This window comes from Hippocampus comes, unplaced genomic scaffold (genome assembly GCF_001891065.2).
Source record: "Hippocampus comes isolate QL1 unplaced genomic scaffold, H_comes_QL1_v1.1 scaffold84, whole genome shotgun sequence".
NCBI lineage: Eukaryota > Metazoa > Chordata > Actinopteri > Syngnathiformes > Syngnathidae > Hippocampus > Hippocampus comes.
In genome coordinates, this window is record NW_017805144.1 from 44,431 (window position 1) to 70,170 (window position 25,740).

The 25,740-nt window shown below is 41.3% G+C and overlaps 1 protein-coding gene across 24 annotated transcripts in view; it reads left to right on the forward strand.

The window, feature by feature from the left end:
* Window positions 1-2,612: 2,612 nt before the first annotated feature.
* cadpsa (Ca2+-dependent activator protein for secretion a) overlaps window positions 2,613-25,740 on the forward strand; it is a 174,684-nt gene continuing 151,556 nt past the window's right edge. For 3 of the 24 annotated variants that reach the window (XM_019867660.1, XM_019867665.1, XM_019867668.1), the window contains exon 1: window positions 2,615-4,003. In XM_019867660.1, coding sequence (XP_019723219.1) covers window positions 3,650-4,003 — 354 coding nt within the window. In that variant the 5' untranslated portion in view covers window positions 2,615-3,649. Of the gene's footprint in view, window positions 4,004-25,740 lie in introns of all 24 variants that reach the window. The other 21 variants (XM_019867670.1, XM_019867685.1, XM_019867683.1 and 18 more) reach the window with 12 other exon arrangements.

Here is a 25,740-nt window from a genome sequence, read left to right on the forward strand (position 1 = left end):
CCACCCTTTTTGGAGTCCTTTGAGGGTGTGCTGGAAAGCACCCCTGCTGGGGACTCCCTCGTTCTGCTGTGGGACTTCAATGCTCACGTGGGCAATGACAGTGAGACTTCAAAGGGCGTGATTGGGAGGAACGGCCCCCGCGACAAGAACTCGAGTGGTGTTTTGTTATTGGACTTCTGTGCTCGTCACGGATTGTCCATAACGAACACTTTGCTCAAACATAAGGGTGTCCATATGAGCTGTGGGTCGTGACCGAAAGAACGAGATCCCGGATACAAGTGCCCGAAATGAGTTTTCTCCGCAGGGTGTCCGGGCTCTCCTTTAGAGATGAGGTGAGAAGCTAGGTCATCCGGGAGGGGCTCAGAGTCGAGCCGCTTCTCCTCCACATCGAGAGGAGCCAGATGAGGTGGCTCGGGCATCTGATTAGGATGCTTCCTGGACGCCTGCCTGGTGAGGTGTTCCTGGCATGTCCCACCGGCAGGAGGCCCCGGGGATGACCCAGGACATGCTGGAGAGACAATGTCTCCCAGCTGGCATGGGAACGCCTCAGGGTTCCCCGGGAAAAGCTGGAAGAAGTGGCTGAGGAGAGGGAAGTCTGGGCTTCCCTGCTAAAGTTGCTGCCACCGCGACCCGACCCTGGATAAGCAGTAGAAAATGGATTGATGGATGGCTGGATCTCTCTTGTTCATGCCATGCATTTTCTCACTTTTTTTTTTTTCATGCTTCAGAGTAAGTATTTTTTTGAGCTTACTCTCGGTTTTGTGTCGTTCACGTTTAGGCTATGGTCTTTTCTTTTCATGACAAGCTATTTCCGTTTGTTGTCATTGCCCGATGTAAGTGTTTTTGGTTTTGTTCTTTTTTTCTGATTATTTTCACCATTTGTTGTACTTTGTCATTGCTTTTTTTGTTGTTGTTGTTGTTGTTTTTTTTTTTTTGGTATTGATAAATTCTTTTTGTTCAATTCCATCTGAGTCCATGTTTTGAGAGTCCGATTCTGTTCTAGACCCTTCCGGAACCGTAACAGCGGTACAGTCATCCCTCATTTTTCGCACTTAATGGGGACCAGAACCTGCCTGCGGGGAAACTTTCTCTCTCATGCATCAACATGAAACAACACATCTTTCTGTAATATTGTGTGTGCGCTGTGGCATGACCTTAAAAAGGCAGTTCATGCTCGAAAACCCTCTAACGTGGCAGAATTACAGCAATTTTGCAAAGATGAGTGGGCCAAAATTCCCTCACAGCGCTGTGAAAAACTCATTGCAAGTTATCGCAAATGATTGATTGCAGTTGTTGCTGCTAAGGGTGGCCCAACCAGTTATTTGGTTTAGGGGGAAAACACTTTTTCACACAGGGCCATGTAGGTTTGGATTTTGTTTTCCTTTAAATAATAAAAACTTTATTTTAAAAACTGCATTTTGTATTTACTTTTCTTACCTTTGACTAATTTTAAATTTGTTTAATGATCTGAAACATTTAAGTGTGACAAACATGCAAAAAAATAAGAAATCGGGAACAGGGATATCACTTTTTCACACCACTGTATGGGTTCATTTATTCTCCAAACTGCTTATCTGCAGTAGGGTCACGGGCATACTGGAGCCAATCCTAGCTGTTTTTGGGCGAGAAGCGGGGTACACCCTGAACTGGTCGCTCGCCAATTGCAGGGCACACAATGATAACAACCGTCTGCGCTCACACTCGCACCTTGGGACAATTTAGAGTGTTCAATGCATGTGTTTAGAATGTGGGAGGAGACCCGAATGTGCCTTATTTTGGACAGCTGATTCCTGTTATCTCAATGATTGGCATGGATAATATTATGGTGTTGAGTGAGTTGGTGTGTTTTGGATTCCCGCAATGTGTGGATTGTTTTTTTTGGGGGGGAGGGGGGGTTGCATTTAGTTGACAGTTTGTCATGTTTGCTTCCATGTTGTTGCTGTGATTTCAACATTTCCATTTCTTTATGGTGTGATTTTTTTTTTGGGAGGGGGCATTTATGTGTTTATGTTTCTGCGATTGGCTGGCCACCGGTTCCGGGTGTCCCCCGCTGACTGCCCGAAGACAGTTGGCTCGAGCATGCCCCGCGACCCTTCTGAGGATAAGCGTCTCAGAAAATGGATGGATGGATATTTATGTTTTTTGTTTGCATGTCTCCTGTGTTTGCAGGCGTTTGTAGAATTTTTTGTTGTGCGGTTGTTTTGTGTATTTTTTAGTTTGCATGTGTGTTTGTCTTTTTCTTTGTTTGCATAATATAGTTTTCGTTTCCAGCAATCCCATGTTTGCAGCATTTGGCCCTGTGTGGCACGTTTGCACCTGTCGGCCACTTCCATTTTGTCCACTTTCATCCTCTTTTTTTACCATTTCATTCTTTATAATTATCACAAGACATTAGTGGAGCAAGCAAATCTACTTTCCCTCATTGGAAAAATAAAATGTTTACTATCTAGCAAACTGGCTATTTTTGCTACTTCATGGCTGGCCTGGTCCTGAACCCCCACAAAATAACGGGGGTCCACTCTGCAGAAATATATATTGTAGCACTATTTTTATTTATGTAGTCATTTATTAATCCTCATTCGCATATTTGGAATTGACGGAAACAAAAAGGAATTAAATGAATCAAGTTACATTACCTTAATAATGTGGTACTTGGATTATGTTACAAACGACATATTTTAACAGGTAACTAGTCACTGTATCAGAATACATTTTAAACCCTCCCAACACTAGTCATACACGTGTTAAAATCCCAAGTTGTAGTTTTAGAAAGAGTGTAGTGGGGATACATGGTATGTGTCCAAGTAGAGGTTTAAACATACTCGCAAGTACGTTCGAACGTATTTGCCAGTCAAAATAATTTTACTCCACATTGTCATCTCCACGATTCCGTCCAGGTCGGTGTACAGTAGACACTTTTTCCTGTGCCCTGGCTACGTCTATGTTTACAAACATTTTGACATTGTGTAGACAAATCCAACTTCATACCTTACCCACCAATATATAAAACGCATGTAATTTTCCACATAATGTAAGTGAAATAAAACCATGGGTCATTTTGGAAAACCCCGACAAACATTCACAAAATAATGCACAGTCTCTTTTAGCGGTGCGCGTTGCCGAACACACGCACATACTCGTGCGATCTGTGCCTTCTCAAGCTGACTTCCTGCACTCGCGCGCATATCATCAGGTGGCCATTGCGCTGCTCAAAGCCTGCTCAAACTGACCCCAGAGCAGCAGGTCCCGGCGACGCGGTTATCTCCAAGCCCTTCCTCCTCATCCAGCTCTTAGCATCGTCAATATCCTCCTGCTTTCTCTCGTGCGACCCCTCCCCCAAATGTGGTCTCTCCTCATGAATCTCTTCCGCGTGCGTTTGATTGACAGTTAAAAGATAGGAAACTGGTTCTACAACGTCACGCCAACTGCATCCTGTAGTTTGTATTTGTTTTGTTTTTAATTTTTTTTTCGTCGTTTTACGGCAGTTTTTTTCTCTCCTCCTATCTGTGGAAGAAGCAACATTTTTTCGTCTCCCCAGGGGATTCGCCCCCACCTCTCCTTTTCCCTCTCTGAAGCTGTGAAGCGTCCTCCTCTTGAGGTAGTGGAGTTGTAGCCTAGCAGGTGTCGCCTCCGTCCAAGACTCAACAGCATGTTAGATCCGTCTTCCAGCGAGGAGGAAGGGGATGAGATCCTGGAGGTACAGCGCAAAGAGGTGGCGGCTCCGAAAAGCCTCAAAGGAGCGCGGCCCTCACCGAGCCGAGACACCGACGGCCACAGCGGCGCGGGTGGGCTGCAGCCGCGGGGCCGAGCGGGCAGCGGCGGGCGAGCCTCAAGCCCCAGCCCGTCGGTCGGAAGCGACAAGGAGAAGGAGGACATTGAGAAGATGCAGAGGGAGGAAGAGGAGAGAAAAAAGAGACTCCAGCTCTACGTGTTTGTGATGCGTTGCATCGCATATCCGTTTAACGCAAAACAACCCACTGACATGGCCAGAAGGCAGCAGAAGGTAAGATCAGGTGAAAAAAAAGCCCAGCGGATCACACGCCCTGTGATTGTGCATCGCTCACACACACATACAGTACAGTACGTGGACAAGTCTCCTGACACAACTGTTGCTTCCAACATGTGCACAAGCAGAAGTACCCTTTGTTTGAATTTTCGGGATGTGGAAATGGGTAATTTCAGATTGTGAAATGGCTTAATTGCTGAAAATTGATTGAGTAAACTTTAATGTGCAGGGTTGTTTGACAGCAATTAAGGAAGTGCAGAGGCGTGGCTCTGACTCCCCTTTAGTCTCAGTTTAAGACCTAGTAAACATGATGGAGTGGAAAAAAAGTGAATTGAAGACAAAATCTAGATATACAAACAACATGCTAAAATGGCAGTCATCAAATCCAAATTTGTGGCTGCAAATAGGTGGAATATGCTCAGGAAACACCAATTTGTGGGTTTAATAATGTGCCCAAAAGCAATTTGTGACCATCAATTAGAATTTTGTGACGACATTACATTTATCATAATGTATTTGTCTCTTTTGCACATCATGCAGGTCAATGAAGGGTTAAAAAATCATTGTCAAGGGAACAGAGACGACTTTTTTTTTCAAACAAGAAGCTGAGAAAATAGAGAAAGGTGAGATGAGAGAGGACATGTGTATTCATGGTCTTCACATCCATTGTAGAAGCTCTTGCATCAGTGCAGATGAATGAAGCGGCAGTGTTTTTTTTTCTTACTAGCTTGTGAATCATCCAATTTACTGTAGAAACTGCTCCTTTGCATGACCTACCCAAGGCACTGAAAAATAACATCCTCTCTTCTGCGCTTGACATTGAGAAAACACCTTCCATCTGGGATTATCGCATGCCATTCCAGAGCGATATTTCCACATTTAAAAGACACAATCATGGTGAGGGATGAACACATACCTGTCGGTCTGAGGCTGTAGGTCATCTTACAAGAGTTGCTGTTTGTGATTACACACTGGTAAATGATCCTACAACATTCATATCGCGTGCACTATCGACAAAATGAAATTCTTCTTAAAAATTAAATGAGTCTTTTGATACCTTTATTGTCAAAATCTAACCAGGAGCGATCAAAGCACATTTTAAAATAATATTTTCAGTTATTTGTCAAGATTTCAGCAATTCATTTAAATGTGATCTTTGTTGTATGTGTAAGTGGCACTTTTTGCCCTTTCAATCATCCCTTTTGATAGTTCCACTTCATAGCATTTCAGTTCACAGTCCTTGACTTGGAGAGAGTTTGTCAGTGTATCCATTCCCAAAGACTTCCTGTTTTCTGTATTTATCTTTCTCATGTGAGAAAATGGCAGCCCGGTGGTTGACTGGTTAGCCCATCGGCCTCACCGTGCAGAGATGCAGGGTTCCATTCTGGCTCCGGCCTTCCTGTGTGAAGTTCGCATGTTCTCCCCGAGCCTGCGTGGGTTTTCTTCGGGTACTCTGGTTTCCTCCCACGTTCCAAAAATGTGCGTGGCATCTTAATGGAACACTCTAAATTGTCCCTAGGTGTGATTATGAGTGTGAATGGTTGTTCGTCAATGTGTGCCCTGCGATTGGTTGGCAACTGGTTTAGGGTGGAACCCGCCTACTGCCCGAAGACAGCTAGGATCGGCTCCAGCACGCCACACGACCCTTGTGAGGATAAGCGGATCAGAAAATGGATGGATGGATGACATGAGAAAATGCCTGTGCACTGTCTGCATTGCTATGTGGTAGACAACATGTAAACACAGAGAACCTATTAGGCGTAGAAAAAAAAGTAGTGTGTTTCCGGTAACATGAAATTTCAGCATAGGGTCGGTAGGTGGACAAAGTTTTTTTTTTTTTTTTTTAATCTCCACCCCCCCCTCATCAAAAATGAAAACAAAATAACCATAAAACAAAAAACAAGGAGATAACAATCGTTACTGGTAGCTTGTCGTTTCCGTGGCTTCATTTTAACGGTACCGAAAAATAGTTTAACCATAAAAGTCACCGCACACGAGTTGACTGTGTGATCAACGCGATTTCACTGTGCCTGTATGTGTGTTTGTGGTGTGGTGTGTGAGTGTGTTTCTTCTAATTTACTTTCGTTTTGTTTTGTTTTCAGTGTTGGGGGGACGCAACAGATAACGTTATGTGTGCATGCGGGTTGCTATTTTAGTACGCAAACTGAGGAATCGCATGGATGAAAGTTTGAGATGGCGGCGAAAAAAACTCATAAAGGTCTACTAATTACGACATTTAAGAAATGGGAATGCCAGTCTGATTTTTCGTATGAATCGTCCAAAGGGCGTATCACTAAACTCACCTGGGACGTATGCACAGAACACGAGAGCGAGATCCGACGAGAGGCACGATTACGAGGCAAGTTGGTCATTAGATTTGTAGGCTAATCGCTATGAAAAATATTATGAAACAGTATTGGTTATTCTATAATTTACTGGTTGTAGCATGGTAGGTTTATGAATAAAACATTCGTCACAAGGTGTAGTAATGCTAATGTTAACTGTTGGTAGAACTAATGATGACGTGTGTTAAATTTGAAGGTTGTTTGAAAAAAAAAATAATTTTTTTTTTCGAGGTAGAAATTCTCGGTCGGTCGGGTTACCGGAAACACACTACTTTTTTTTCAGCAGATGGCTGTAAAAACCCATCCGCCGGGTACACAACTCTCTCGCCGCCTTTGGCGGCGAGCGGGGTTTCAATGTCTCCTTGTTTTATGTTTTATGGTTATTTTGTTTACATTTTTGATTGGGGGGGGAGATTAAAAAAAAAAAAAAACTTTGTCCGACCTACCGACCCTATGCTGAAATTTCATGTTACCGGAAACACACTACTTTTTTTTCTACGCCTAAAGATATATTGTATTGTTGTGCGGTGACGCTACCATTCAAACAACGGTGCTAAATACACAGAACTAAATACGTCAGCCTATCATCAAGCCTGTTACTTGATTGACATACAGGGCAACCAATCAGATGACAACTAAATCACTGCTTATGCGTAAACAACGGTGCTTAGCACTTATGATTGACAAACAGGGCAACCAATCAGATGACAACTGAATCATCGCTCGTGCGCAAATAACGGTGCTCAGTGGTAAGCGCTAAGCTAGTCAGCTTTAAAGGTAGGGGTGACCAATACGTCAATCGTGATCGACCCGGAGCCAGCGGACTGGTCCCAAGTCCAGCGCAAGCGTTGAGGAAATGAGGAAATTCGTGTTTTGTGCATACATCACACGTCATCTTGGTAATACGCCCTTCTTCGGGTGATTCGAAAGAAATACTGACTGGCATTCCCATTTTTTTAAATGTAGTAACTAATACACCTTTCGGTGTTTTTTTCGCCGCCATCTCTGTCCATCATACACGCGCTTTCTCAGCGTGCAGACTAAAATAGCAACCTGCATGTGCACATAATGTTTCCTGTCCCCCTCACCTCCACCACTTAATAAAAACAAAACGAAAGTAGAACAGAAGAAAAACATTCACACTCCACACCACAAGCACACATACAGGCACAGTGAAATCACGTTGATCACACAGGAGAAATTCTATCGCGTACAGTCAACCAGTGCGCAGTGATTTTTTATGGGAAAAAAAATTTCGGTACCGTACAAATGATCCCACGGAAACGACACGCTACCGGAAACGATCGTTACTGTGAAATCCTCAGGCCTGAAATAGCTAGTTTGTAATTCACTCTCCATGATTAAAGGAAGAGGATATGCCTTAAATTGCATTTTGAGGTCTTTTTCATCCACGGTCCATGGATTTAGTTTGTTTCCAGTATCCTGCCTGACAATGCACTTACAGTTGCGTTTCTGAAATCTAAACGGCCATAGTTGATATGTTGTGTTTACTTTTTTTGTTTTTAAACACGCAAAAGTGTTTTATAAAATAAAAGACGGACAAGCCCAAGGGCATCAGTTTTATTGTTCGATGCTTTGCCCGGCACAACATCCCCATCTCGTCTTCCTCAGCTCACTGTAAATGTCGGGTCGTGCTCTGGGAGCAGTTAGTGTTAGCATAGAGCGCTAACTTTTCTTCTTCTTTTCTTCTTTCTTCTTTCTACCCATTATCTTGCTGCTTTGGACTGTAAATTTCCGCAGTGTGGGACAAATAAAGGATATCTTAAATCTTAACTGCTGATCCCAACAGTAACCAAGTGCCATGGGGCCCTGAGCCAGTACAAATTTTGTGTCCACATTTAGAAAGTAGTCGTGCTTCACTGATATTTAAACAAAAATAAACAAGTTGAAAAGAGAAAAGGAAAGGTCAACAGTGAGATGGAGCTGCTGAAGAAGGCTGCTGCTTTCACAATGCCTTTGATCAAAAAGCTTTAAGGTCATTAATATCTCAAGATATTAACATAATTTGAAATTCTACAGCGCGTGGCACACCGACAATTCCATTAAAATGGCTGTTCTTCTAAACTGACAAGCTGGGCGACTATCATTGCTCAGGGAAGCATCAAAGAGGTCATAGGTAACAATGAAGGAGCTGCAGAGTTCCACATCTCAGGTGGGAGATTCCATGAGTCAAGCATTCTACATTGTGGGGAAAAAAAGGGGGTGCCATTTGCAATTATGGAAAACATGGATTAACATGTGAAAGTCAAATAACAACAAACACATTTTTGGCTTAAACCTTGTTCCAGAAAACCATAAGGCAGGGCTCAGCAACCTTTTTGAAGCGGAGCGCTACCTGAATAAATGAGTGAATGAATGAACGTCTTTGTCATTCATTGTCATTGATTTGAAAAAAAGAAATTGAAGTGATTCTCACATTCATTCATTCATTCATTTCCCGATCCGCTTCATCCTCACAAGGGCCGCGGGGGGTGCTGGAGCCTATCCCAGCCGTCTTTGGGTAGTAGGCGGGGGACACCCTGAACCGGTTGCCAGCCAATCGCAAGGCAAACAGAGATGAACAACCATCCGCACTCACATCTAGGGATAATTTTGAGTGTTCAATCAGCCTGCCATGCATGTTTTTGGAATGTGGGAGGAAACCGGAGTACCTGGAGAAAACCCATGCCAGCCCGGGGAGAGCATGCAAACTGTGCTTCTCACAGTCCATGATAAATAATTAAAAACCAGAGCATAATAAATAACATCGGAAACAAAATAAAAGACCATCAATATTACATTAATAAACCAACAAATAACCCCAACATCAGCTAATGTGTTTAATACAAGGATGGTGTTTGCCAATAAAATAAAATATAAAACTCTATTTCTAAATATTCTTGTTCTTGATTTCAGATTTCAGTAACGTCTGCCAGATGTTACAACTTCAAGTAGGTGGTGTCCGGGGTGAGAGAAATCTGATTATTTTTTGGCGCCTTAATGAGGCAACAAGATTTGTATAGTTCATCGAGGGAATGCAGAGGGCAACCAATGATTTTCTGGGCCATATTAATGATCCTTTGGAGAGCCTTCCTGTCTGCTATTGTGGAACGAGCAAACCAAACACACATACTGTACCGGTACAGAAAGTGAAGATGCTCTCTATAATGCCGGTAGCGCCCCCCAGCTTTTATCGTGGCAGATTGGTACCACTTGGGCTTTGATTAATGCAAAGGGCTAGCAGTTTGATACACACTTGTGAATTAACAAATTTGCTCAAATGACCTCCGATACCATTCCTACAAAAACATAACGTCTCACCGGTGAGATATTTTTAGAACAGGTCCAGAGGCTACTCATGTGGTCCTTGAGGGCCACCCGGTGCTCACGTTGGTAAACCTTTGCCTTGAACACACCATTCCCCATTGCGAAACCTAAAGAGGGAAGCATTGGACAAGAAATGTCAGCAGGATGGAACCAGAAACAAAGCGAGTTTGGACGAAAAACCTGTTTGAGTCTGCAAAAGGCTCGGGTGGAGGTTTACCCTCAAGTGGGAGAACAACCTGAAACATATCGCCCAGGGCTGCAGTTTAATGGTTTTAGATTATTGCATACTGTACCCAGGTATTAGAACGGCCCAATCCAAGTGCAGACTCCGTGACATCCGTGACAGCACTAGAAAATTTCTATTTGTAGATGTCCTCCATCCATTCTGACTGAGCTTCAGCTATTTTGCACAGTAGAATCGGCAAACACTTTGCCAAGCATGCAAAACTGCAAGCCCCTAACCACTTGCAACCGTGATTGCAGAAAAAGCAATTTCGACCTAGTACTGACAAATGGAAGCTTATTATGTTTGCACACCAATCTTTTGAGATGTTTATTTGTACAAATATTTGAAAACAAGGTCAATTTTGTTTCACGTACACTCTTTTGGGTTTGTCATATGAAACACCAAATTGGAAAAAAATCTTTTTGATTGTAATGTGATAAAATGTGGAAGAGTTCAAGAGGAGGAATACTTTGCAAGCCACAATAGCGACTTTGAACAGCAGGTTTTGCTGAGGCAGACAAAGAATGAAAGTCAGTTGACATTTTGTTTTAAGATCACACTCAGACAGACGCCTTACAAAACACATTATCTAGTCAGCTGGGAAGTGGGTGGTACTGCTTGAGGGCCCGACATGCTCTTGGTCAAAGGAATAAAAATCATGGTCTGTTTCTTGTAAATTAGTGTACTGTATTTAACGTGTGCTTGTATTTGTTTTTTTTTGTATTCTAAAATGTACAATAATAGATGTTGTATGTTATACAAAAGATGAATTAATTAATGGTCTTGTTTGAAAAATACAGAAAAAAAAAGGACTGAAAAAATGATTTCATATTAAATCAGAATATTGAGGAAAAAGTAAATCACAATTCAATGATTTGCAAAATTGTTCAGCCCTACTAACGCCGCCACTCAACTTTGCATCAGATGCCAATCTCCGAGGAGTTAAGGAAATAAACTGATGTCATTCATTTTTCGGAGCAACTCCCAAGCATTTCAAAACCAGAATTGTGCTTTGTTTGGGCACATTTCATGGAGGATTTCTTTGTCGGTGGATTTCACACACGCTCCACATACATTTCCAAGTTTTCAGCAGCACGGCAACACATTCACACACATTGATCTTTAGATTGATCCTCTCTTGCTCTCTATTTTAGCAAAAAAATAAATAGAAATTAATTTGAGTAATTTCTCCAGCACCATTAGCGCAACCGTTGAGGGCGGCGCTTTCAATATGACGGTCTAAAACATTTCAGCGACCAATTTGCTACCGGGGCTTGGTAACGTTCTGTAGTGGTGTTTAAGAAGCATAAAACATGAGCTCAAGATTACGTCATCTCAATATTTAAATGGGAAGTTATACAATCAAATTTTGACACTAAAATCCACGGTTTTAGTGTCTAAAGTTAAACATAAAACCATAAAATATTCAAACCTGTCACTCACCAAATACATCTGGACTGTACATCAGTAAATTGTTGAAGTAGTAAATTAATAATTATAAAATGTAAATGACGTGATTTATGACAAAATACAAAATGGTTTCTGTATTGTTTGTGACTGATGGTGACGGTCAAGGCAATGTTGAGTTTGGAATTGTGAGCATTTAAAAAACGTTTCTTTTGGGTCCCTGTGGGACACTGCAGTGTTGTTTTTATTGGTTTTGTTTCAACCTTTACGATTTAAATGTTAAATAATAACAGTGGAAAATGAGTTGAGTGTTACAGAATTACAAAGTCACTACAAAGCAGAGTTTGTGCTTTTAGTTTTATAAACTGCGAGTGTTTTTATCATAGCTATTAGTAGTTTTAGAAACTGTGCTACAAGAATCATTGTTTGAGTTTAAGCATTCAGAAAAAAACAAACTCTTTCAATGCCAGCCATTTTCGAAAAAAGACAACGTCTTCGTGTCAGCCAATTTTGAGAATTCTGACTGGTCTTTTAAGGCTCACAGAATATTGTTTTATGACTTAAAAACTACTAATTGAAATAAAGATTTTTCTTTCTTCACAAAAGTAAGTTTGTTTCTACCATATTCCAGTTTTGGTCATCAGCAGTAGAACATAGTTTGGTTTCACTCAAATCACTGATGTTGGACCAAACGTGTGAAAAGACAGTTTATGGCAACAGTGACTTTCGTTCCAATCATTTTTGTTGAGTGACACTTCAAACATATGAACAGTTGCTTTCTTCGATAAAATGTCAACAACAACAATGCAAATGTGCTTTTAATGACAGTTTGACAAAGTTTACAAACTATTTGCACACTATTTATTCTTAGACTAGTATTTAGGAGTGTGTGCGCGTGTGTTCGCGTGCATGCATGCCATGGTCGTGTGTGTATGTGTGTGTGTATGTACATTACGTCATTGCTTCTATTTCTAAAGAGAAATATTTTCCCTCTTTTGTGATACTCTTTGCAGTATATTTAACGTGACAACTACTTTAATCATGCAGTGCATATAACGTTGTGTATTTCCAATAACTCTCGTATTTCCAATTCCCGTCGCTGGCGCTCCTCGTTTGGGTTCACGTCAGCGGCATGCAAGGAGTTCATTGGTACACATTTCAACATTTAATTGCTACAGATAATTGGGTGTCTGGAGTGCCTCCCTGCTCACCAAGTGAGACATGAAACGAATAAGTAACTCTGGTATTTGTCTGTTTTAAAAATGTGTCTGTGAGTGAGCCATTTTTCGTTTTTAAAATGGTGTAGCCCCCCGAACTGATAAGTGCATGAAGTATGTTCTATGAAGTACTGATACTACTTGTGGAAATGCCTTTTAGCGCGTATGTTGTGTGCTCGCTTATTTTACAGTCCCGGGCAATTTGCCTTGTTCAGCCTTCTAGTTTCACCTGCATTGGTAATGACAACAAAACAAAAAATGTACTTGGCCTTGATTTTGCCAAAAATTAATCCGGATATTTGTTGACAACATTGAACGAACACGCGTTTAAGTTCGTTGTTTTGCTTTCACGAGTGTAGCCATGTTGAGGCACAAACACTAGTAACAGTAACATCCCTCCCCTCGCATTCTCATGTCCTCGCCATATCTCGGAGATTTTGAAATTTCGGCGAGAACAGAAGCCACAAAGGGTGCATGTGTGCACACAAAAGGAAGATTAATTACTGAATGTCGAGTATTTGAATAGTGTTTTGTGTAAACTAATTCATGCGTGATCGGCCAGGTACGACCCCAGCGCAATGTTCAAACAGGTAAACAGGCTAGCTGACATATGTGCAATAGGTGCGAGTGTTAGGAACCCGTTCAAGTGGTCATGGCTTGAGGAAAAGGACTTGAACGGAGATTTTTTTGTCCGACTACATTGGAAAGGTCGACACAACCTGGTAAGTCAGTTAAAATTATCGATCTATCTATCTATCTATCTATCTATCTATCTATCTATCTATCTATCTATCTATCTATCTATCTATCTATCTATATATATATATATTTGTATTTTCCAGAATTTTCTGGCAGGTGCAAAAAAAAAAAATCCACATTACATGTTGACTGCCGTTTGAAAAAAAATATATAAAATCAAGGCAACTGTTTGAAATTGTGAAAAAAATAAAATATCCAATCGTATTGTAGAGCAATACACGTGAATTTGTGAGTTCAATACCTTTCTGCTTATATGTATGTACATACAACAAACATTTCATGAGCAATCATTGTCAATCATAATCACCATGACAAAACTTCTTCCACTAACATCTCCTGCTGCCTACTATTCTGTGTGGACTTGTGACAACCAGAGCAGGTACTTCAGGGAAAGAAAATATTTTCTTGCCTTGTGCGTGTCTCCTAGTGGTGTGTCATTCTCAAACAATTCAGTTTTTAGAGCAGGCTCTTTGAAGAAAACAATCTCAGCGAATTTGTTGGGGTTTTTTTCATCGTATTTCTGTTAAAGCTTCATGATTTGTGGTGATGTTTGTGTGTCCACACTAAGGCCCTGTTCACCTTGCTGATCAGTTTGAATTTTTTTTACACATATCGGGCATGTATCTGATGTTTTCATGCAATGTGAACAGTACAATCTTTTTTTTTTTCAAATACGCCCCTTTCATATTGAGTACATCATTCGGAAGTGTATCTGTTGCATCTCCAAAATGAACACTCATCCGTACACATCTGACCTCTAGGTCAAGAAAAACCACTCACTACAGGATGCACTCTGTGCGGATGAGGGAGTATGCTTGGAAGACTACTTAGACTTGTCCATGATTCTGCAAATTTCTTTGGAGCGCCAGTGTGACTTTTATACTTTAAATTAATCCCACTTTTGTGGTGAAAGTAGTCATTCATCCACACAGACCATTCATTTGTTATGCGTGGCAGTAACGTGGTCTCATCTTTAGTAGACATGAAAAGAGGAGATTTAGTAGCCACATCTCATTACTCCAAAATATTTCTCCCTCCTCCCACCTCGCTCCTCTGTTATTCTGAAATGAGCCACTACATGCGGGATCAAATTTACTTCTGTAAGCACTGTGCCACATGTCATAGTGTTTGTGTGCATGTCACTCTATGTGCTTTGTGCACATACGTGATATACCACGGACGTATTCTGTTCACATTAGAAATCACATTTGTTTTTGTAATGTGAATGAGTACATAAGGTCAGATTTCACAAAAAATCCAAACTGAGCATCATTCCCTGCAATGTGATAGCCTAAGTCACAGGTGTCAAACTCAAGGCCTGGGGTCAGGTCCGACCCACCCTTTCATTTTATATGGCACGCTAAAGCAAATCATGTGTGTCAACTTGCACGATACTTGCTAAAATCTGCACTGAAATGTCACATTGTCATGTGTACTAAATAACGTTGAGATATTGCTCTACTTTTGTTACTCTGTTTACACTAACTTGAACAATAATTGAACAAAGTATAATAGTTGACTGGATTTCAAAACAAGTAATCTATTACTTTGATTTGTACGAGTAACAATGCGATGAGACTATGAAACATTTTTTGTGGATTCACCATCATAAACGACCCTCCGGGGAAGACGTAACTCCAAAGTGGCCCATGACAAAAATGAGTTTGACACCCCTGGTCAAAGTAGACAGTGTGAGAGTGCAAGTGAGCACTGCCTAGTAGTGAGAGACACATTTTAAAGTTCAAAGATTGTCTGAGCACAGAGTGCGGACTGTTCAAAATTAACAAAAAAAAAAAAATCATATACAGGTAGACAACACAAACAATCTTCATTAGGCACATGTGCACTGTTCACCCACTACTTCAGTACGGGCTGAAAGGACAAGCTTGTTAATGAATATACAAGTGTGTCAATTACATCTATTGCTGCAGCTACTACAGTTCAATATTCAAATTATTCCAAAATATTAAAGCTTTTGATGGACCTATGTGTTTGTATTTTACAATTAATGTTGTATAGCACTCGGAGTATGTGAATTAACAAAGCAAGCTCAACTTAATGTATTCTTTTAATTAGCAATTGATTTTATACATAATTTGCTAATAAAGTCATTCAAAAATTGAGTAGCCACTAGAGCCGAAAGAACTGATTCTTTTTGGGGAGCCGAGCCCATACAGCCTTGTCTTGAAAAACAGACGACATTCCCATCACGAGTGCCTGTAGTAACAACTTATTGTGTCTGCATAATTCATGAGGACAGCATGTAAGCTACTAATGATGAAAGCCTTGCCAGTTGCCCTGCTGTGTTTTTACTCAAGCTCACACAACCACATATGAACATACACCACATGCTTGAGTGTCTGATGGCCCTCTCACACACCCACTTATACAAAGTCATGAGTGTAGCATAATTAGAAGTCGTGGCTGAGTCACCGTACCCATCACATCTATTGAGACTCTGATGCTCGTCATTGCTATGAAGCCGCAGAACAATTAGCATCTCATTTCCGCAGGCTTTTAAAGAGACTCAGAGCACTTTTTCCAGTGGGGCTCCATAGGCGATGAGAAAGCTGGAGGTGACACAAATACAACCATATTTTATGATTACCATGATGGATCAAAACGTAGCAAAGAATAGCACAGATTGTCTGATATGGTAGTGACGGTCACAAAGTAGTCATACAGGGTTTCCCAAACCATTTAGCTCATGACCGTAATTATCCTCTCTTCTTTGCTTTTGATAAAAATGAAACAGAAATGATTGCAAAGTAAATTTCTTGCGCTGCAACTGGCTGGTGACCTCCAGCGTACCCGATGCCCTTGGGCCGATATGTGGTCTGCAGAATGAATGAATGAATGAATGAAGGAAGGAAGGAAGGAAGTTTAGTGCAGTTTTATGTGTATATGTAAAGTAAAGCTTCTTCAACTGACATTTTAATGCTAAAATAGCATTATTATATATACAGTATTGGCCCGAATATAAAACGGCCCTGATTATAAGACGACACCCTCTTTTTGAAGACTCAAGTTTGAAAAAAGACTTTTTGAACACCAAATTAATTTTATACAGAAAATAATTACAGTACATCTGAAACAAATGATTATAACAATACATTTGAGAGAAAAAGCATTTTGTTTTGCCTCATTCAAATCTTAATATCTGAACACTTAAATATGGAAACTAAAGCACAATCACATTCGTACATGAATGGCTTCTGGTTTTTTAAATGTAAATTACATCATAACTTCTCCTCAACTGCCGGTTAACCTGGCCGATCTTCGACCCACTTTTCTCCAGGTTGTCGCTACGTTTCTCCATTTTCTGTTATCTCTTCTATTATCTTCTTCTCTTTTCTTTCTTACCGCTATTTTTTATTTTTCTTCTTTGTGCTACCGCTATTTTTATTTTTATTCTTCGTGGCAGGGGTTCACTTTGGCCTCGGGAGTCAAGTTGAGCATTCGCTTCATTGATATCTGGCGCCATCTAGCATCGTGAATGGGTATAATGTCTCGACCCCGAATATAAGACGACCCCCACTTTTTCAGTCTTATTTCAATGCAAAAAACACCGTCTTATATTCGGGCCAATACGGTAAATCAGTCTGCGAACACAAGCAACGACAATAAAACACACCAGAAATAAAATATTAATCTGTCGCTAGTCGTTTTCAACAAAGAGAGTGTCGCTAATATTATGAGAAGAAATCTCCAGTTCAACTCAGAACAGAATGAGAATTGAAAAATGCTCCCACGGATGCATACACCAAAAGATCGGTGTTTGGCTCATTTCACTGTCAATCCAAAAGAGATTCAGCCTCAGACAGATCATCCAATCATCATGCAGAAAAGATGAGCGTCCGGGCCAGCCCATAAACGGCCACTGTCCATCGACTCCCAGAGACGCTGAGCGTCCAGTGGGTGGGACAAAACCAACATTGATCCAATGACTCGTCTCGTTTCAATGCACTGGGATAACGGGCTCTGAACTCTCTAGACGCGCAGTGTCCGCGCTGTCGACACTCAGCGTCCACACAGTTTAAAGCACAGTGAAGCTGCGGGAATGAATGAGAAGAGAGTCGCCTCGTAATCAGTAATAAGAAGCTGATTTGGAACAAAAGTTGAGTGCATTGTAGCGAATATTTAGTCAATGACATGTACACACAATTTCCTGGCAACAGTCGAATAAGGGGAGTACCAGTAGTGATATTATTTCCACTTAAAGCACTGGAGTGGCCTCATTCGAAGGTTGTGCCACTTGTAAAGGTTACTCTCCTTAAATAAGGACTAGAGTAAGCACTAGAGACACCTCACATACAACTCGTTCTTGAAAGCATTGAAAAGGAACAGCACCAACAAGCTTTGCAGCTGTGTCCACAAGCATCTGAAATAGATCATTTGTTGCCGTCCTTCTTTCAGATATATGCTGTATGAATATGTTATCGTTACAATTTCTAATCTTGCAATATCTGTGTGAAATGAGGTTTTCGCAGAGATCATTTTTATTGAGTGAAGAAATTATGAAATATTTGGGTTTGTTGACCATTCTGAGGCCTCAGCATGGGAGATTTTAGTTGCTGCCACTGCCTTGCCCACATATGAAAAGCTTGTTAACAGATAGCAGCTCTTTCCTTGATGAGCACACTGTCAATCCTTTCTTGGTCTGCCGATGTGTAATCTGGGATTACCCAAACATTTGTTGTTATGTCACCAACAGCATGAGAGGGAGGAAAGCACACGCTAGCAATCACGTTTTCCTGGATAATTCTGCAGTGTACATTCTTTATTGATACACGCATGGACTATTGAAGGTACAAATTATGTCCTTGCAATTGAAATGGAGAAGTGTGTCGCCTGGTGTTTTATGGAGTTTTTTTTCATTGTCACAATGAAAAATGCTTCAACTGTGTTTTTAATTACTGATAGAAATCATGCCATGTAATCATTTTACATCGTCATTTATTGAAGAAGGGGTGCTGCAATTCTCAGAGGTGATTTTGTTGATCAGGACCAGAGGTGGGTCGAAATGCGCTACATTTGCTCGGTTGGATTTACTCAACTAACTTTTGGGATGAATTGTACTTGCCAGAGTAGTTTTGAGAATATATGTCAAAAGCATTCCGTTTCCTACTTTTATTTTTGTCTCCCTCTAAATTGCGATTTTTTTTGGGGGGGGGGGGGCAACGGACTTCCCGCTTGGGCACTGTTCACCAATCAAACTTAATCACTAGTGACATTTGACTCCATTTCACCAATTAAGCGGACCCAGGCAGTCACAACATCAGTAATTTCCATGAAGAATGGCCGAAAAAGTAGAGGATGCAGCAGCATGTGAATGTCAGGTTCAAGAAGATGAATACCCCTGGCCTCACATTAAGTGAGAATTTCAGCCTCCAAAAGCTCATCATCTAACTTGAGAAAGCACATTGCGGTATGTTGTAGATAGTTCAGTTTTGTTGTTTACTTGTTTTGGCTGCGCATATGTGAACAGTTTTATGGTCATATGTTGCCATTTTTTGAAGTACATGCTGGTGGCCAACCCGGGCTCGCGAGCTGGATGCGGATCTTTGGCTGGTTCAATGCGGCTCCCGGGCTTTCACATGACAAGCGTCGAAAACTCCTCTGCGGTGGCAATGCCATTCAAACAACAGAGCTAAATAAACAGAATGTACTACGTCAGCCTATCATCAATCCCGTTACTTGATTGACACAGAGGGTAACCAATCAGTTCCGACTGTTGCTCATCTTGGCGTGCGTGCGTGCATCTGTGCGCGAGTGAATGGTTGGGCGCCCGCGTGCGTGCGTGCGTGCGTGCGCGCGCGTTTATATGCTTGCACGTGTGCGATCGGGTCGATCGTGGAGGTTGGTCGCTTCAAAAGTCGATCTTCGGGCAAAAAAGTTTGCCCTATGTGGCAAGCTGACCCGAATAGTAAGTAACCACTGCACCTCGCATGCAGACAGTGCCTGCTTCGAGTGGCAACAACGGAATGCAAGCCAGATTTGAAGAGCATTGTTCAACAGAAGGAATGCCAGAAGTCCCTGCACTAAGGCACTACCAAACGTGCATAGTAAGAGAAAAACGTTCTTATATTTTTGTGTATGGACTTGGTTGAACTGAGAGTTTGTGTGTGTGAGACGGCGCTCACAATATTCATTGTTGAAAATGACTGTGTGTGTGTGTGTGTGTGTGTGTGTGCGTGCGTGCGCGCGCGTGCGCGCGCGCATGAGGAGGGGGTGCGATGATGCTTATGTTTGCCCATGTGTATGATGTCGCTCTTTGCAGTAACAAAGTAAAAAATTGGCTCTGAGTTTCTGACTCGTTGGCCACTCCTGCTGTAGGCTGTCTCCCGCACAGATATGTATGCACAAAACATTTAAAAAATCTTTATCAATAAACAGGAAGCTTCTTCATTAAGTTATTTTGGTGAATGGAGCAAATATTTTCTGCTTTTAGACACGGTGCATGTAATGCACCGTGTCTAACAACAGAAAGTATTTGTTTGTGGTGCTTCGATCGATCGGCAACCAATTGTGATTTGTAGATTTTTGTTGAAAAGTATGTGATCGGCAGAGATGGGCACTTAACCGTATTTGCCTGTCTCTCCTCCTTCCGTGACCTGGGCAACCTTCCGTCATCGTCCTGCTCTTCATAAAATAATCTTCCTCTGCCCCCGTCGTTCCTCGTCCTTTTAAAGCGCTTCCACCCTTACATTACACCAGTCCGGAAAAAAAAAGCATCCGTTAATGATGTCGTGTGAGAAAGGCTGACGGCCACGCGAATCCCTATTTGAGTTACCACTATTTTAATACCGACAGTAAAAAGTGTTCAACCGGCTAGCACACAATTTATTGCAATGCAATGTGGACCACTTTACACATACAAACTATGAATTATGAACAGCATGAACATCTTTACACACACACAAAAAAAATCCATTATTTTTTTTTTCCGGGTTTGGCCCACCTCCTGCTTCTCCTCCTCAAACTGCCCCTTGAAGGTGGGGCAACCCTTGACATGTTCCCCTTGAGGTAGACCAGCTTATCAAAGCTGGCACTGTCCATGGTGGTCCTCTTTGGCCGGACGATGTCACCGGCTGTTGAAAAAAAAAACCCTCTAGACAGCAGCGGAGTTACTGCAGTACAGTAAACCCTCGTTTATCGCGGTTAATGGGGACCAAAACCACCTGCGATAAACGAAAATCCATTAACATAAGGTAAAAAAAAAATAATAAAAAATAATAATTTTTTTTTAAAGTCCGCAAACGGTCCGCGACAAGCTGCAAAACAACAGCGAGTCACACAGAGCAACATATACAGTACTGTACTCCATGTATATTAAAAAAAAAAAAAAAAAATGTTATGTGTTTGAAAAAATCCGCAATGCACTGAACCCGCGATAAACGAACCGCGAAGTAGCGAGGGATCACTGTATTTCAGTACCGGTAGTTTTTTTTCCACTGAATGCTTGCTTACTGGTACTCAAGTAATTATTTGGAGCATTCCATTTAACTTTCACTCCCATTATTTAAAATAAATATTGCTCTTACTTCAGTTCAGTTTTTGGCTGCTCGAAACACATCTGGACATTGAGCTCGCTCGTACATCAAGTAGAGTTGTGCACATATTTTAGGACAGAAATTGCTTTTGTGTTTTGAAATCACGTTATTTCATATGATCATTAATTTATGCATGTTGGAATTATTCATTAAGTTTACTTAATATCACTTCGTCAGTCGAAACATTCCACACATCTAGCTGACCATTTGAACTGCTTTTTTTTTCTTCTAAGTGCCCTTAAGTTTAGGATGCGATCTAAAAATTTGCATTTGTGTAAAACTGAAGCCTGAGGATACCGATGCTTAGTCTGGTTCAGCTTCCATGCAGACTGGAGCAAAAGTGTTGATTCTGTAGAGAGCAAATCTTGATTCCGTGGCCTGAAAGTTGATTTTTATGTAAAGTGCAAAATATTTCACCAAACAATGGGTTGGAGGCAGAACAAGTGATATTAACCATTTCAGGGACAGCGGTTACTACAGCGGACAGTTTATCACGTTACAGATTTACAGGGTGCATGAAAGGTTTAAAGTGAAAACTAGCCATTTGACCTGGATATTGAAAACATACTGCATACAGTATGATAATTTATGTAATTCAACATTTATTACATGCTCCAATGATGTGACATCATCTGCAGTAGCCGTCCACGTTACGTGCGGACCAGATGCTCGTGGAGGTGTTGAGGACGAAGCGGAGCCTCATAGGGGATCGAGCCTTTTCTGTTGCTGGTCCTTCCCTCTGAAAGGACCTTCCATTAAATGTTACGCAAGTCCCTTCCTTGTCCATTTTTAAAACTTTTCTGAAAATACATCTTCTAATACAATATGACACTGACACTGTTCTGTTGTTTCCTGCTGTCTACTGTAAATGTATTAGTATCATTAATTTGTGGTTTAATTGACGGGTTTCACTTTATTTTCTATGATTTAAAGTGCCATGTTACGGTAGTTGTCGTGAAGTGCGCGACATCCTGTAAATAAAGTTGTATTGCATTGTACTGTAATAACTGTAATAATTCTACCATCTCCTGAATCGCTCTTCTGCTGGGATGGAAACTAAACGTGAATGTAATATTCTCCACCTCACCCTTATTTCTGTGGACTGCTTTCAGTTCCACGGTGAGCTTTGGAATCGGCGGCAAATGGAATTGCAGATTCCTGCGGGGACTAATTATTGAAAGAAAGATAGCAGCAGTTGCTCGGTGGCGAGCCCATGTTATCTCGTTTTTCAACAAACCAGATGGCAGCTGTGGGGACATTCTTTTCTTGTACAGATGATTATTCAGCTATTCACCACAGTTCAGTTCCGCACGCTGTCGTATTTAGTTTTGGATAGGACACCCCGATTTGGTTGTTATTTCAGCACAACCAACGTCAACATCATTGCAGCACAACCCAATCCAACTCATGAATGAAACAAAAAATACACTGGCATTCGTGCAGCATTTCAAAAAGGGATTTTATTTTTTTGTTTTTTTTTTATATCTGGCTGAAAGGGGCGATTCTCTGCACTTAGTACCTTGATACATGGGTGATGTGTTTTTTTTTATTTTTTAATTTCAATAAACTTTCATCCATCCATCCATTTTCTGATCCGCTTTATCCTCATCACAAGGGTTGCGGGGGGTGCTGGAGCCTATCCCAGCCGTCCTCGGGCAGTAGGCGGGGGACAGCCTGAACCAGTTGCCAAGTCAATCGCAGGGCACACACAGACATACAACCATTCGTGCTCACACTCACACCTAGGGACAATTTTAAGTTTTCAATCAGCCTGCCATGCATGTTTTTGGAACATGGGACGAAACCGGAGTACCCGGAGAAAACCCTCGCAGGCCCGGGGAAAACATGCAAACTCCACACAGGGAGGCCGGAGCCGGAATCGAATCCCGCACCTCCGCACTGTGAGGTCAACGCGCGAACCACTGGACCAACGGGCCGCCCTCAATAAATTTTATTTAAGCAAAATATCCAAAACATTTAGAAAATTCACACCAAATTCACAAAACACGCCGGTCATGTTCTAACGGGTATAAAAACCAACTAAAATGAAATAAAGATTAAATACAGGAGACAGTATCAATAAATATTTGGCTGTGCGTCTAATTTGTGTTGCCTTTGCTTGTGGCTTGTACGGTCTTGACACCGATTGACTGGTTCTCTACACAATGCTGCCGAAGGGAAAAAAAAAGATGGCGGCCCTGAAATTGCGGTGATGAACTGTAATTTAGCGATGAGGAAAGAGGCTAGAAAAAAAGATGAACTGACAATGACAGACGGGTGGTCTGGCCACTGGTGAATGACCAATGACGGACCGTCAAAATTGACTGACACGCCCACCTCTGATTGATTATTGGTCAGCCCACACTTGCGGTTTGAAAGTATTGATAATGGCTTGCTTTCTTTGATGACCAAGTGTGAATATTGAACAACTATGCCAATTTTTAGGGCCTCCTGAAAAGTGATGATTTTGAAGGTACGAGGACTGTTGCATGTGCCGTTCTGCCCTGCTTAACTATGACAAATCAAGTTTCGACCAAATTTAGATTAATGTCATACATCTGTGTAAATGCATTTGTAATATTTGTAATGTGAATTAAGTTATACATTCAATTTTATTCAACATTCAGGAGTAGTTATATATGTTTTGATTACCTTTGGTTACATGCATGCGGTGTCCTGATTCTAATTTTGTTTAGATTACATTTGGTTTTGTTTCATAGTTTTGTTTTTCCATGTGCTTTTGTTCTTCCTTGTTATTTTAAATTTTTTTTCCACCCATTGTCACCTGGGTCCCTTGTGTTAGCCAATGAGCTCTCTCAACAATATGTGTCTTGTCCAGGTCTTCCTTGTTGTCTCGTGAGTTTTCTTGTATTTAGTTCCTTGGTTTCGGTTAATGTTGTGCCCTTTAGTATCACCAGCAGGTGGCAGAGGAGGGCACCTCCTCCGGATTGCACACCTGTCGCTCATGGAATCAAGCCGACTATTTAAGGAGTTCTCTGTCTTTATGTCTCTGTCGGAAAATTCGCCTTACTCACACCTCTGCTTCTAAGACACAAATTCTTCTAGATGTCACAAGCGCTCATGTTCTTCGTTTTCTGATTCCGCTTAAGTCGTCTTCGCTTAACTTTATAAATTTTTTTGTTTTGTTAATTTTGTTGATGTTGTGACTGTTAGTCATGGGTTTGATAATCAAAATGATCATCGTGGTTGCTGTCACGTTGTATTGCTTTATTGTCATGGGTTTTTGTTTGTTTGTTAATTTGGTTTATTGGGGTTTTCAGGACTTTGTGTTTTGGATTTTGTTTTTCCAGTGTGCCTTTAAGTGTTTTTGTTCATATATTTTGTTCAGTACACCATGCCTCTTCTGCGTCCCTGCTTTTTGGGTCCAGTACCACACACTCCATGGCATGTGGAAATGAGTTTGTAGTACTGCTTTCATTTGCAGAGACGCTTTTCCTCAGTTTTTACAGTTTTGACATGTGATACCAGATGGCTCTTAACATGCACTACTAGAGTGGATCATGAACTTCAGAAAATCCTTCATGGCTGCCGAGTGGCACAGGGGATGTTTCCCGAGGCGACAAAATGCATCCAAGTGTAAAAATGAGTTTCGGAAACATCTGACACAAAGAATAACAACACTACAGAATAAGATCCTTTATCTCTCTCTCTCTCTTCCTTCTTGTCTCTTTGCCTGCGCAATCAGGAGTATTGTGCAACGAAAATGTTTAAAGTACATGGGATGAACCATAAAATTGTTATTGTTACTGACAAAAAAAAAAACAGGATAATATTTACAATGGTTAAAGTGTCAGGAGTGATTTGTGATAGAAGGGTGTCAGCTAAGGTGAAGGGAAAAGTTTACAGAACAGTTGTGAGACCAGCCATTATGTACGGTTTCGAGACACTAGCAATTGGGAAAAGACAGGAGGCAGAGTTCGAGGTGGCTGAGTTAAATATCCTGAGATTCTCCTTCGGAGTGAAAAGGATGGACAGGATCAGAAATGAGGTCATCAGAGGGACAACTCAGACAGGAATGTTTGGAGAAAAAGTGAGAGAGGCCAGACTGAGATGGTTTGGACATCTACAGAGGAGGGACAGTGGATACATTGGTAGGAGAATGTTACAGATGGAGCTACCAGGTAGGAGACAGAGAGGAAGGCCAAAGAGGAGATTCATGGATACCGTGAGGGAAGACATGCAGGTAGTTGGAGTCATAGTAGAGGATGCAGAGAACAGGGAAAGATGGAAATTAATGACTCGCTGTGGCAACCCCTGAAAAGGGACAAGCCGAAAGGAGAAGAAGAAGAAGTATTGCTGTTTTACATTGCAATTATCGTATTACGAGTGCTGTCACAGGCTCCTCCATGTATTCTTCGTAACGACATTAGTATTTGTTGTCAGACTGACGGACGGTCCGTCAGTCACTGTTTCCGTCAGTATTTCAGGCCAACCCACATGGGCCCAGTCCATTCCTCATTTGCGACTGCCAAGCAGTGTTAAGAGTGTAATTACCACGTCACACACAGGTGCCACTAAATAAAGAAAAAAGGTCAAATAAAAACACACACACACTCACACACACACGTCAAAAACACACTTAAAGGTCATGAAAATGATTTGAGATTTCGTAATTTGATGACGCAACCACCTTAATTAAAAACTATTATCTGTACCGCTATCGATATTGGTGGCTTGATATGGGATCGATATCAAAATGTGCAGTCTCGCAAACCACTATAGGGCAGGTTAAATTTTCCTGACTGCAGCTAAACAAAGTTCCAGAAGAAACTTAAACAGAACAAACAAAATTAGGATTCATTACTAACCCTGTTTAGTTAAGTCTGAGCGTGTGTGTGTGTGTGTGTGTGTGTGTGTGTGTGTGTGTGTGTGTCTATAT